This window comes from Gallus gallus, chromosome 4 (assembly GCF_016699485.2).
Source record: "Gallus gallus isolate bGalGal1 chromosome 4, bGalGal1.mat.broiler.GRCg7b, whole genome shotgun sequence".
NCBI classification, from domain to species: Eukaryota; Metazoa; Chordata; class Aves; order Galliformes; family Phasianidae; genus Gallus; species Gallus gallus.
Window position 1 is genome coordinate 45,905,140 of NC_052535.1, and position 13,970 is coordinate 45,919,109.

Sequence of the window (13,970 nt, forward strand, 5' to 3'; positions counted from 1 at the left end):
CCCGGAAGCGGGAGGCGGCGCCGGGGCTGCCACGTTGGAGCGGGCCGGGAGCGGGTGAACGCCGGGCCGGGGCTGGAGAGCGGGTAGAGCCCCGATCTGCTGGGATTTTAGCCTGATTTGTTGCCCGAAATGAAGCGTGCGTGCCCGTCGATAGCCCCTCGCTAGCTGGGCTTGGGGCCGCCCGCCGCCTGAAGGGCCGCTCTGAGGAAAAAGGCTCTGTTGTGAGGGGAAGGGTGCCTTCTCGTCTCTTCTTGCGTTTAATCGTTGTTTTTATCTTTGCAGCAAAATGAAGCTGAAAGAGATTGACCGCACTGCCATGCAGGCGTGGAGTCCTGCCCAGCAGCACCCCATTTACCTGGCCACTGGTGAGTTTTGGGTGGCTGCTGCAAGGTGGTTGTGGTTAGAGGTTATCAGTTTGTGCTTGGAAGGCTGGAAACCACTGTACAGTTCCTCTGGGGCACAGAAAGGCTGATGCTCCCAGAGCTTTCCCTGTTGGTGCTGGTTAAGAAACTCCCCTGCAGGGATCTGTGGATAGAATTGCATAGAAACATGCCCAAATAATTAATTCAGAAAACTGATTCTGCCTCAGGGATTTTTCTGCAAGGATGATGGTTTTAATGGCCCCTCTTGTGCCAATCTGCTGTGTGCAGCATCTCTTTGTCATTGGCAATCGTGTTTGTTTGCAGGTACATCAGCCCAGCAGTTGGATGCAAGCTTCAGCACAAACGCTTCCCTGGAAATATTTGAGTTGGACTTATCAGACCCTTCACTGGACATGAAGTCGTGTGCCACCTTTTCCTCCGCTCACAGGTAGCAGTGGGGCTGCAAGCAAGCAGTAATGGGGACTGTCGCGTATGGTACGTGCTGAAAGACCTATGCGTGGTGTTTGACTGTGGATGTTTAGTAGGGTGGCATCTGGGTACTCTTGCAGACAGCTCAAGTGTTGTGAAGGCAATAAACTGGGACTCTCAGGTGCTGCAGGCAGCTTGTGCACTCCCTGGACCTCACTGTGATATTAACTGGAAGGTGTGGATGTGTCTTCTGACCCCAGGGAGTCCCTGGCGTTCCCCAGAAAACAGAAAGAAAGGTGTAACTGTGGAAACAATCCATTTTCCACCCTGGCACATCTTGTTTGCGTGTAGCTTCTTTGGGGGGATTCATCTGTCACAGCAAACTGGGTCGTGTTTTGTGTATGCTGTTGTATGTCCCTGTGCAGCTGGAAAGCTGTGCTGCCCCCACAGCCTTGGGTAGTTCTCAGCTCCTTACCCTGCACTCCTCTGAAGCAGTGCTGCTCTCATCTAAGCGCCACGTGTCCTCCTGCACAGCGCTTGCAGTAGCTCTCCAGTAGCCACAGCGGTGGCTGCCACTCGTCACAATGGAAGTGCAGGATAAGTAGAGAAAAGGGTGGCAATTTTTATCACTGTTGGAGCAGATCCATGGCTTTTTCATATGAGCTTCAGGGCAGCCTAACCAATTGGGGTGACCTGAAACTGTGAGTACAGCAATTCCCCAATACGTCTGAGTTACTGCTTGGCACTCATAGAGAAGCAATTGCTGTCTCCCACACCTCTGGTTTGAGTAGAAATAACTTTAGTTCCATTCTCCATTATCCACTTCACATCAGTAATTTCAAGACCTAACAGTATCAGACAGTGTTACCTAATGCAATTTCCTGGGTTTGTAGAAGTTCAGTAAGCAGATGCAGAGGGATTGAAATGAGGGCTGCCTTTGCACACGGTGAGACTGTGGCCCTGTTTACAGATGCCTTCCTGGTTTGGGTAAACAGGTAAACAGCTGTTGCAGTGGCTTTTGCAGGAGGAAACACAAAGTGTTATGCTGCTGGCTTTGATCTGTGTCATCTCTGTAGTGATAATTCCCCTGGCTGCTGCTGGGGCTTGCACATCAGTGCCCCGCAGTCATTGCTTTTGTAACATGTGGGCAGGTGAGGAAGAGCCAGCAGAGCCACAGACTGTGCCCGAAGGCCTGAGCTGTGGGCAGAGCTGTTGTTAATACTCTTTACTGATCCACTGACGGCAGGCTAAGGAGTTTGAACCTGGAATTTTTCCTTTTCCTAACCCATTTGAAATACAACTGATACTTGTCAGAGCTTGCCGACTGGCATTTGCTTTACCTATTTTCAAACGCACTTCTTATGGCCAGTATGCTGAACTCCTTTAAGAGTGCTTCCTTTGGGGAATGTCTGACTTTGGCCCCAGAAAATGATTTACGAATTAAAATAGCTGGGTGATGAAGTACACAGAAGATGAATCCGGTAACTGGTTCTGTTAGCTGTCCTCCTATGGAAAACTTCTGGCTGCTGTTACAGAACCGTATCTTGTAAAGAGCAAAGTGCAAAAGGGAAATGATTGCACGATTAATGCCAGTTTTTGTTCCTCAGCCTTTTCTGCTTTCTTTTAGAATGCTTAAGGCCTGTTGAATGTTGCTGACGATGTGATACTAATCCTCTGACAACCTGTTGATTGCTCCATTTCTTCTAGCATGCATCGTTACATGCAGAGTTACAGAAATCAGGTTACCCAGATAAAGGGTTTGCCTGATACCATAAAGTAGCTCATCAATGCTTTGCAGTCAATGTAGGTTTGCTTTCTGCTTGCATAACACCCATGATGTGATAGTATGTTGTTATATGTAGAAGAAAACCATGCTTTACATGGTTGAATACCCAGGAATGCTGTCTTGCTTATTCAGCAAGCTTGATTTGAAGGAAATGTGTGTGGGGGTTTTTCTTGTGCAGTGACACAGGGACTTGAAAGTGCTTCTGGAAGCGTATTTGATTCCTCTGATTCAGCTTTGGAAATAGATGGCAGTCCAAGTGATGCAGTTCTGATGTGAGCAAGTCATTTGCTGAGCATCTAGTACTACAGATGGAATATTTGCACTTCCAGGGGCACTGATGAGGAGAAGGTTTTGGAGTTCTTTTCCAGCTCCATCTGTTTTTCTCTCCCTTGTACAAACAGCTGCCCACAGATAGCAGAGGCTCGCCTCCAGGCTTATTGCTCGTGTTATGGCAGTGGATGGCTGCAGCCTGTGTCTGTCTGTCGTGCAGGTACCACAAGCTGATCTGGGGGCCTCACAGCATGACTGCAGGTGAGAGAGTCTCCGGAGTCCTGATCGCCGGGGGCGAGAATGGGAATGTCATTCTGTATGACCCAGCCAAAATCATAGCTGGAGACACCGAAGTAATAATTGCTCAGAAAGACAAGCACACGGGACCAGTGAGAGCTCTTGATGTCAACATGTTTCAGGTGGGTTTTCGGTTGTTGTTTATCATGTGCAGCCGTGGATGAGTGGCCTGTTTTAACAGTAGTTGCCACAAACGTACCTGTGTCTTTCTGTGGTCCTGACAACGATGACTTAAATCTGGCCTTTGTGTGTATTTATCAGGAAAAATCTGTCCTATTCCTGGCATCTCAGCATGAGGAGCGAAAGACTTGGAGATGGCCAGATGATTGCTTTCCCTTGTCAGTTGATGCTGTCAATTTATCATGCCACTTTAGCTCTACTTGAGTAGAAGTGGTTTAGCTCTACTTTAGTAGAGGTGGTTTTCCATGTTGTTTTAGTCAGTCTCCATTTTTAGTTCCCATAGGCTGCACATATATTGTTCTTATCACACAAAATATTTCTGTGCTTTTGTTGTCGCTTCTGGTGTCATTGTTTTTTAGGTTTTTATGCCCTGTGAAGGGGGAGTAAGGTCATAAGCTCTACATATTGTCACTTGGAAAAGGGAGTCAGAGCAAATACACTGCGGTGTGTCCTTTTGAGGCAGAAGAACTCTCAAAATCAGCAAGCTTTTCTCACTTGCTGATGAGAGTTTAGTTCCTCCTGGATACAGCGGGTCAGTTTTTCCTCAGCCCCCACCAGCTGCATGGGAACTGAGTTGATTTTGTTTCCTAAATAACGTTTCTGTCTATGCACAGTTACTTTTAGCAAGGCCACCCTTTGTTCATTGTGTCTTCTCTGAAGAGCTTCCTCTCTCTATTTCTGTCCCTTATTTAGTCAAGACTTGCATGTCAGTGGCCATAGGATGCAGTCAAAGGGTGCTCAATGCCACTAACCCACATCACACTGCCTGGATGTTTGCATCTTGGCCACAGGATTGGGCTGGAGGCTCAAGTGCCATATTCCCTCCAGCCAGTCCTGCCCTGGGGCAAAGTGCTACTTCCCTGTCTGCTCCATCCTAGAAATGTCAGCACTGGGCCCTCCGGCTATAGCCTCCTCACATGTTTGCCATGCAGTGGAGGAACCCTCAGTGAGTCAGAAATCTTGTTCGTGGCACACTGGTCTGATTTGGTGTAGGGAGTTCTTTCACTTACTCAGCATTATGTTCGATGTCCACTGTTGCTGCTTTTCCCTTAAGCTACTCTGTGTGAAGTGAAGGCTGTATCCTGAGCTTGTATGAGAAACTGGTACAGACTTGTCAATCTGATGCGTCCCAGTAGCTAAGAGTGCAAAAGCTGGTGCTGGAAATACTCTTACCATCTTCTAATGTGTCTTACAGACTAATCTGGTGGCCTCTGGTGCTAATGAGTCTGAAATCTATATCTGGGACTTGAATAATTTTGCCACACCGATGACTCCGGGAGCAAAGACACAGGTACTAGATGGGTATTCATGAAATACTGCAGAGTAAACTGGTGGAAAAAGTGAATGTTTCTTAGGCTATGAGCTCATTAAAACCGACAGCTTTGAAGCCGTCTGGGGGTGGGGGGAAATGTTAAAACTTAACTTGAGTATCAATTAGTTGCCATTAACAATGAGCTGCATTTCTGGCAGTGTTAGTTACAGTCCTTGTGGTAAAACAAATGTAAGTAAAACCAAGTTCCTTTGCAGCATGTTGTTCCTGAGTGGCTTCAGTTTGTTTTCATGAGGTCATTCTGCAGGAAGCTTGCTTTTGTTCAGGATTCCTGTATGAGATTTTTTTGTGTTGGGTGGTCTGTTTTTAAGCTGTGCAATCTTTTAGTCCACATGCCCGTTGACCTTTGGGAATGCAGTGCAACAAGAAGGGCTGTGTTAACATTGCTTTTCTGTTCTTGGGGAAGGAAGTAGAAAAGCTAACAAACTTTCCCCGCTCGTTGAGACCTCGTTTTGGAAAAGGCATGACAGGCTGTGCTGTTTGTGTGACAGCCTCTTGAGGACATCAGCTGCATTGCATGGAACAGGCAGGTCCAGCACATCCTGGCCTCCGCCAGCCCCAGCGGACGAGCTACTGTGTGGGATCTCAGGAAGAATGAACCCATCATCAAAGTCAGCGACCACAACAACCGGGTGAGTTAGCTCTGGCACAGCTGCATGGATACTTAGAGGGAAGTGCAGGTGACTTGCATGTCACTGGCAGAGCTTGGCGAGGATAGGTCTTGGTGATGGAACACCACGGAAGAGTTTTACCCATGAGCTGTTTACCCTGTATGCTTAAAGCCATCACACCTTCTCCCATGCTGTCAATGCAGAAAAGAGCCTACTTGATCGTGGAGAGTGAAATATTTGTATGATTTGTTATAAATACAAGTGAGTACTGCTATAAAAACAGTGAAGATGTAAGGAGTTCAGAATGAAATTTACATACGTGTGCTCCTGAATTAGCTGCTTGGTCACTGCACTCCTGCTCAGATAAGCTTCCTAACTTCATATTTTACATATCTGTTCCTTGACATAATAGCAGTACAGTAAGCTGTTTTCATTGTATAATTGTAATGCTGTGATGGAGTGTTCGTGTGATGATAGCCTCTGCCCAACAGTGGCTTTTATTAAAATACCTGAACTACTAAAGTAGTGAAAAAACTCTGTACAGCTGCTTTTACAGTATTCTTGGATTAAAACAGTTATCAACAAGAGAGCCTTCAGAATCTCACTCCAAGTCTCACTCGTGGAGATGAGGACAGTATCCCAATCTGAGTGCAGTCAGAAGCACCGTCCAGAAGTACAGCTGCAAAAGTCTTCCTTGAGACTGTGTTTTCCTTCTAAATCTATTTAGACTGGTGGCCTTCTGTCCTTTAGCACTGTATGGTTACCCTGTGCTGTGACGCAATGTTATCCCTCAGATGCACTGTTCAGGCCTGGCCTGGCACCCCGATGTTGCTACCCAGATGGTTTTGGCTTCGGAGGACGACAGGTTACCTGTGATTCAGATGTGGGACCTTAGATTTACCTCCTCACCACTGCGTGTTTTGGAAAGCCATACAAGGTACAAGACTCCTGCAACCTGCTGCTCTGTAATGTTCACACTGTTGATGACTATAGCAGTTAGTACATCTCACTTTTTGTGTGGTTCCCTGCCAATGCTTGCTTAGTTGGAGCCACTTTCCAGCAGCAAGCAGCGTTGGATACTGCTGGTTGGAAGAGAATGGGCCTCGCATTAAAGATAAATTCCCCCTTAACTAAAGTTCCTGCTTTGTTTCTATTCTGTTTGAGAGGCAGCTGGATTGCAAGGTTAGCAGTAGCTTGGTTTACAGAGAGAAGAGCAGTGTCTGTGTTGCAGCTACCACCAGAACTGCTGCCAGTGGTTCAGCTGATACGAATCTTCTGCTAATAAAAAGCTGTCAGATTTGAGAGTCACTGTTCCTACCTATCAGTTTGCATAAAATGTGTTAATGACGGTACAGGCAGTCGAACCATTTGAGTGGATTGATATCCATATTTACATTTAGAAGTGTTGAATTTAATTTTCATATATAGAGACTGTACCTTTACAGCTACTCATGCAAAAGATAGGAAGCATCTTTTCCAATATATCAAATGCTGATAACACTGAAAACTCTCCTCCTAACAGAGGAAGGAGTGGGGAGTATATTTTGACATAGACTGCTCAGCTACTGAGCAACTTGCATACAAACATGCTTTATCACCATTTTGCATTTATATTAATCTGTTACTTGGTTGTGACTTCTCACACAGGGGCATATTGGCCATTGCTTGGAGTATGGCAGATTCAGAGCTGCTACTCAGCTGTGGGAAGGATGCTAAAATACTGTGTTCAAACCCTAACACAGGCGAGGTATTGTATGCACGCCACTTATTAAAACTGTTTGGAGGTGTCATGGTGTTATGTAAAGTAGCAATTTAAGAGCAGTTGATCTTTTTTTCAAGCATTTTTACTAATTTTTGCAATACAGACTTCTTGCCTGCTGTGTGGGCAAGATAATTCTGCAGGACAGGGAGAGATGTGTTGTCAAAATTCAGACTCGGCTGCAGAAGTGTAAAAGCTATGTAAGATGAAAGGTGGGGTGGCAGATGTGTGATGCAAGCTGGATCCTGAGCTGGGGAGGTCTACATTTGGATGACTTACACTGTATATTTTGATTTAAAATAAAAGCATTTTCCTGAGAGACAGCGAGGCAGCTGCCAATTGGCCCCTTCAGCAAAAATTTAGTAGACAAGCAAAGAAAAATGTCTTTCTTCGTGGTTAAATGTCTCTTGTAATGGTAAACTTGTCTGTTCTGGGCCAGAGAAACTGCTGGGAGTGCAGGTTTTAACTTTCCCTGTTATCCCCCAGAACAGACCGCCTTTGGAGCCTGGGTGCGTTTCCATGTTTTCTGGATGCATTAGCATGAGTTCCAGCAGCTCAGCTCAATGCAAAGTCTAGCTGCATATGCAGCACAGGCATACACTGCCTGCTTAGCTGATCATGTGTGGAATAAACAGAAGAATCAATGGGAACAGGAGATAAAGCAGTATGTGGTGTTGGATTTGTCACGTCCTGCTCACTGTCAGTGTGTCTGGGTGACATGAGGGCTGCTGGGGAGCAAGAAGAGCAGCTTCACCTCTGGGCACACAGGAAAGCTGTTGTTGCTAATGGTATTTCATATACACTCTGATGTGCCAGACTTGTTTTTGCTGCCCAGGTGCTGTATGAGTTGCCCACGAACATGCAGTGGTGCTTTGATATCCAGTGGTGTCCCAGAAATCCTGCCATCCTCTCTGCAGCTTCATTTGATGGACGGCTCAGCATTTACTCTATCATGGGAGGCAGCACGGATGGGTTGAGGCAGAAGCACGTTGACCAGGTATTGAGAAACATGCAGCTAAGAAAGTGGTTAGAAAGAGGATGAAGCATGGGTTTGTGGGTAGCCTTTGGAGGATGTTCCAACTGTATGCTTGCAGGAGTACTAATTTGCTGTGAAAGAAAGAAATAGTTCGGTTTATTGGAGATGATGTCTCACTCTTGTTTTCTTCACCCCCTTTTATTTTCAAAGCTTTCATCCTCATTTGGAAACCTTGATCCGTTTGGTACAGGACAGCCTCTCCCACCCCTGCAGCTTCCCCAGCAGACTGCACCACAGAGTGTCGTTCTACCCCTAAAGAAGCCCCCCAAATGGATCCGGCGACCTGTGGGAGCATCGTTCTCAGTGAGTAGGGACCGTGTCTGGGCATGGCTGCCCAGGCAGGAGGGAGATAGGCAGTGGTGGCACCTGCAAAGCACATCTGAAAGAAGGGAACTTGTCACTGTGCTCCATCTCATGAGAGCGTGCCCTGTTTGCTGGGGTGATAGGAGATGCTCACAACAGCATCTGGGCTGGGCACTTGGGACAGCATGCCAGCAGAAGCGTGACAAAAGTGCTTGGAGAAAGAAATGGGGAGGCATTATGTTGCCCAGAGGCGCTGCTTTCTGTTTTGGAACTTAGGGCTTTGCTTTTATTTGTGTAGTGTTTGCTTTGAATAAACAAATATATTATTGGAAGGGACAAACTGGGCAACTAGCTGAGATTTCAGTGCAATCTGTAGGCATTATGTGGCTCAGTGTGTAGAAAGGTAAGTAGGTAAGCTCTGATGGAGGGTAGCAGGAGCACCTGAAACAGCACACAGGCCTGGGCTCCTCTATTGTTGTCAGTTGCAGAGAGGCTGTTTGAGCTTTTCATGAGAGCAGAGTCACTTGCTCTTCAACTCCACTAGTGCCTTGCTTTCTTGACTCTGAGGCTGTTTCCCATGAGAACTCAAAGATTTTTAGGCAGGCAGCCTACTTGATATGGATATCTGTGCCAAAATACTGCCTTTTTTTTTCATCAGTGTGTCTGCTTATTCATCATCTCATCCACAAATTAAATGCAGCTTTTCTCCTATCACATAGAAGCAATATTGCCTAAGCCACTGACTGATGCATCGTTTTATAACAGTTTATTTCCTGGTTTCTCAGCTTGTCAGCCTTTTTCTTGGTCATGCTTTTTGCCGTGCTCACTTTGGTCTGGCCTATGTTCAGTTAACTTTAAGCTATAAAATGAAATAATAAGCACTCTTTAATGTTTTTCCCCTTCCTTTCTGTTGATTTTATTTCTTTCTAAATGTTGATTCAATTCACTGCCCATGTCTCAGTACTTTGAATTTGCAAACAAGCTCCTGTAAGTAGGGTGCACATGATACTTGAGCATCTATTTAATGATGCATAGGGTTTTTTAGTGTGTTGTGGGTTAACCCTGCTAAGCCCCTGAGCCTCTTGTACCTGCTCACTGGCTCTCCTGCAGTTGGAATGGGATACAGAATCAGAAGGATAAAAGTGAGGAAACTCATGAATTGAGATAAAGACAGTTTAATAGGTAAAGCAAAAGCTGCATGTGGAAGCAAAGGAGAAAGGAATTCATTCACTGCTTCCTGCTGGCATGCAGATGTTTAGGCATTGAGGAAGCAGGGCTTCATCATGCATAATGGATATTTGGGAAGAGAAATGGCATAACTCAGAATGTCCCCCTGCCATTTCCTCCACTCCTTGCTGGAGGGGGAGCTTGAGAAACAGGAGGCTCTGATGTGGTGTAACTGTCCTCTAGCATCAGCTAAAACAGGGGTGTGATGTCAACACTGTTTTGATCACCAGTCCAAAACGTAGCACTGCATGAGTTGCAATGAAGGAAATTAACTGCTGCCACAACTTGTACAACACTGTCATAACATGAGATACTCACAGACCCATTTCTCAGGACTCACACACTTATCTAAGCAAGCTGCTTTATTGCATGGAAACATGGAGTGGTGGATAAAAAAATCAACGAGTTGCTGATTAGAACTGTTTGTCTGTTGAATGATCATTTGTGTACCAAATAAAAACGCATGCATGTGTATGTATATATGCATAGTTTTTTCACATGTACCCAAGTGTGTACTTGCATTTTTACACGCTGTACTTGTGTCTTCATTCCAGTTTGGAGGCAAGCTGGTTACGTTTGAGAATGCCAAGCCTCAACAGCAGCCGGGCATTGATCAGCAGCCACAGCATCACTACGTCTACGTGAGTCAGGTTGTTACAGAGAAGGAGTTCCTGGCACGCTCAACCCAGCTGCAGGAGGCTGTGCAGTCCGAAGGCTTTGTCAGCTACTGCCAGAAGAAAGTTGACATGGCCCAGGCTGACTTTGAGAGAAATGTGTGGTCCTTCTTAAAGGTAACAGTGAGAGCAGTCCAGGAGTTCCTCATTGAAAGGGAAAGCCATTGCAGTAAGGATTTCTTCTCCCCATTACAGTGTTTTAGCAGAAGAGATGCTGGGAATGAGGAGTGTGGACTCTGGTGCCCATAAGCTCTCTTAGTACAGGTGGCCCAACAGAAGGATGAGGGTCCTTGGGTCTGGAGTCTTTGTAGGCTTCATAGGTGATCATGAGAGCAGCTGGGACTTGGAAGAGGCATCCTCTGTTTTTATCATTCCCTTTCACTACATGTTTTTAAGCGCTTCTCACTGTTCACTGTAATAATCAGATTGAAGTCTTCTTGCCTACCTGCTCAGGTGCTCAGTTCAGTGGGTGAGTGTATGGAAATGGTGAATTGCAATCTAGTCTTTTTTTTTTTGAAGGTGAACTTTGAAGAAGATTCACGTGCTAAATATCTTGAGCTGTTGGGATACAGGAAAGATGATCTGAAGAATAAGGTAAGTGTGCTTGGGAGCTGTGCTTGCGTTAAATACTTTGCTGATGGATTTATCTGCCAAGTACAGCTTTGTATAATCAACATATTCATTTATGTGTAGGATTTGCTAAGAGCCATTAGCGATATCCACAGGCTATTCCAGCACAATAAACTTCTTTATACAAAGCTGTTTTCAGCGTGTTTCCCAGCAGATAGGAAAGTTGAGGCACTGACAAATACTAATAGCTTGTAGGTACAAGTGTCAGCAGTGTTGCTGGATCTTCTGTATAAACATGGCTGACTTGAGCATTTGTGTTATTTGTGGAATTCCTTTGTAGCAGAGAGGACTGGATATCTTGAGTGACTTTGGAATTTTTATGGCAACTGCAATTTGCTCGAGGCATTTTGTTAGTTAAGTGACCATGGAATACAGTTCTACAATGAGAATTTCAAAGCAGCCAACAGACTTCACAGTCCAATCTACATCTGAGCATCCCATACTGACGAGACGTTTTTGCCCATCCAGAAGCTTTGATATCTGTTGGTACAATTTGTTCATGTGTCTTGACTGAAAAGACGTCCTTATTTTGCATCACCACTGAATCTAGCAGGTCAGACACATATGCTGTAAGCATTCTGACAAGCCTAGAATAGTCTTTTTTTGTGTGTGTGTGGGATGCCACTCGTAATTAGGAAAAAAGAAAACCAAGATCACATATGGCTGCATTTGGAAAGGCAAAATCTGGATTACCAGGAAGCAATTTCTACTTCTTGGGAATGGAGATGGAAGAATGTTCTTATCTTGGTGATGCGCTGCTGTGCATTTTGGCTCCTGTGCTGAACCCAGGAACTTGTCAACTGCTTTCCCAGTTCTGATGGAATGGTTTTGGATGTCTGACTCATTTCCATTGTATCAAATTAACATTTTGTTTTGAAGAGCGTCTCCATAAAAATGACCCTGTTTACTGATTAAATGCTAAACTTACGGTTCCAAGCAATGTTTTTGCTGGCAGTTTGTCCTTAGCTTCTAAACTTTTTCATTTCTCCTTTGTCTTACACATATGATTGGAAATTGAGCTTTTTTTTTTCCCAACTAATATATCTTCTGCCTATATTTTAAATTCTATTCATTAAATTTCATGCATTTTTAGGGGCCCCAGAATGAATCTGAAGTCATGATTTGCCTTGGAAAGTGGTAAAAGCTGGGAATTTAACTCTGATGTACCTTGGTAAATCCTACCCCAAGGCCACATGCCTGCTGTGTCTGGAAACTGTGGTTTCAAACCAGTTTGTTGCTCCAGCAAGATTGTTACTGCTATGTTTTCCCTCATCAGGGCAGACAGAGGGTTTCTTCATATATACTCTGATATTATTTTTATTAGTGTGGTTTCCATCAGCTCTAGTGAGGTTTGAGGCCCTCAAGTTAACAATAAAAGGTTTAAAGGCACAGAGCAGCTCTTGTTTCTATTAGAGCTTGGGTTGCACAGGGCTTAGCAGTAATTCCATCACCAGACTGAGAAAGGAAATGGCTGTAGCTTCATGTGAACTGTTTTGCAAGCAGCATACTAGCTACATTGACTAGTTGTGCAGTCTGAGAGGCCAATGAGAAGTCTCTAAAGGCAAAGGACACTTCCTTAAATCTTGGTTCTTTTCAGATTACATCAGCTCTGAATCTGAATAAAGAGTGTTGTGCAGATGGTGAACTGGGAGAGGTAAGCAAACACATGCATGTTCAACTCCACACATAGTATTGTAAAGCCCCAGAGTAAGTCAGTTGTAACCCAGCACGCGATGAGTTCCTACATTCAATAGGGTGAACCTACCTGCTTAGAGAAAGCAGGACTACTTTTTCTCCCCTCAAACTTCCCCATGTTTTCTAGCAGCAGGCTGTCAGTCCCACGTTTTGGGAAAGGGTCTTGGGTATCCTTCCCTCTTGCTGTTTTGCTGCCTGTGTGTAGCTTACTGTTGCACTTTGCTTCCTGTGAAGTAGGGCAGAGCCTTTCTGCCTGCCAGCTGGTGTCAGGAGCAGCACCTTCCCAGGATTTAGGGGGGGAAAAAAAAGCAGATTTGAGAATGTGCTTCTATAATGCTATCCTGCCTGACTGACTCAAAGGATGCAGGTATTGCTTTTGCCCTACACAAGTCGTATGTAGCTGTCTAATGGTGAAAAAAAATTGCTGCACATTTTTAAGCAACTAAGATGAGAAGTTACCATGCAATAGTAAAAAGCAAGGGAATAGAGGGCTTCTGCCATGTTCGTTGTACTTGCACATATACTGCCAGTGCATTTCTCTGCTTTGCAGACTGGCTCTGACTTTGGTGAGAAGGTGGCTATTCTCTGCAGTGCAAATTACTTCTTTCTCTCTCTTCTGGCTTTCTTTTTTTTTTTTGTGACATCTTCTCTTTGCTGAAGGCTCCCACAGAATCTGATGTGCCTTTACTGAACAAAGGGGATGAAGGCCAGACTGCAGAGGAGCATTTCTTGGGAGAGGTACCTATTATCCTCTCGACTAACCCTGTTGACCTCCTGTGTATTTACTTTGTTACTATTAAGAACATTTCATCTTTCTGCCTTTTTTGTGCCGTTATCTGTGGATGTACGAGTGTTACTGAGAATGAATAATATGTGGGCTCTCGTTAAGTTCCATGGGGTTTTCTTATCAGTCTCGGCCATCGCTTGAATAGATTTTGGTGGCAGTGAAGAACGAGTTCATTTTGTAACAGTCCAGTTGGCACTGGAGCCAAGGACTTCCATCCGCTGTAATTTTCACTCTGACATGTCCCTAACACATACTAAATGATCTGCCACAACTCCAATGAATTCCTTTTTTTTTTTAATGCCTTTCCTAACTGCTGTCTTCTCTCCCTCAGGTTAATAATTACCAAGCAGTCAGCTTATTACTGCTCTGGTTCTAGGTAGAACCCTTTGCAGAGATGTAGCTGTGATAGTGGGAATATCGGTTCTCAGCATCACTCCCACTGGCATCCCAGTGCCGGCCCGTTTGCATCCGAAAGGCTAAAGTGAAACCTAGATAGCACTGTGGGAGACTGTTCCTGGTGGGGCTGAAAGTGAAAGAGAAGAGGAGGGAGAATATCTGATCTTGTGGTAGTTGTTTTGCCTTGAGGGGTTTGTG

General features: G+C 45.0%; 1 protein-coding gene across 58 annotated transcripts in view; it reads left to right on the forward strand.

The window, feature by feature from the left end:
• SEC31A (SEC31 homolog A, COPII coat complex component) overlaps positions 1-13,970 on the forward strand; it is a 33,669-nt gene that overhangs the window by 562 nt on the left and 19,137 nt on the right. For 21 of the 58 annotated variants that reach the window (XM_040698962.2, NM_001397049.1, NM_001397074.1 and 18 more), the window contains exons 2-14: positions 283-365; positions 687-810; positions 3,068-3,266; positions 4,520-4,615; positions 5,146-5,286; positions 6,060-6,202; positions 6,913-7,012; positions 7,860-8,021; positions 8,211-8,363; positions 10,145-10,381; positions 10,784-10,858; positions 12,492-12,548; positions 13,250-13,327. In XM_040698962.2, the coding sequence (XP_040554896.1) occupies positions 287-365; positions 687-810; positions 3,068-3,266; positions 4,520-4,615; positions 5,146-5,286; positions 6,060-6,202; positions 6,913-7,012; positions 7,860-8,021; positions 8,211-8,363; positions 10,145-10,381; positions 10,784-10,858; positions 12,492-12,548; positions 13,250-13,327 (1,644 nt within the window). In that variant the 5' untranslated portion in view covers positions 283-286. Of the gene's footprint in view, positions 1-16; positions 366-686; positions 811-3,067; positions 3,267-4,519; positions 4,616-5,145; positions 5,287-6,059; positions 6,203-6,912; positions 7,013-7,859; positions 8,022-8,210; positions 8,364-10,144; positions 10,382-10,783; positions 10,859-12,491; positions 12,549-13,249; positions 13,328-13,970 lie in introns of those variants that run through there. The other 37 variants (XR_005859126.2, XR_005859127.2, NM_001397047.1 and 34 more) reach the window with 8 other exon arrangements.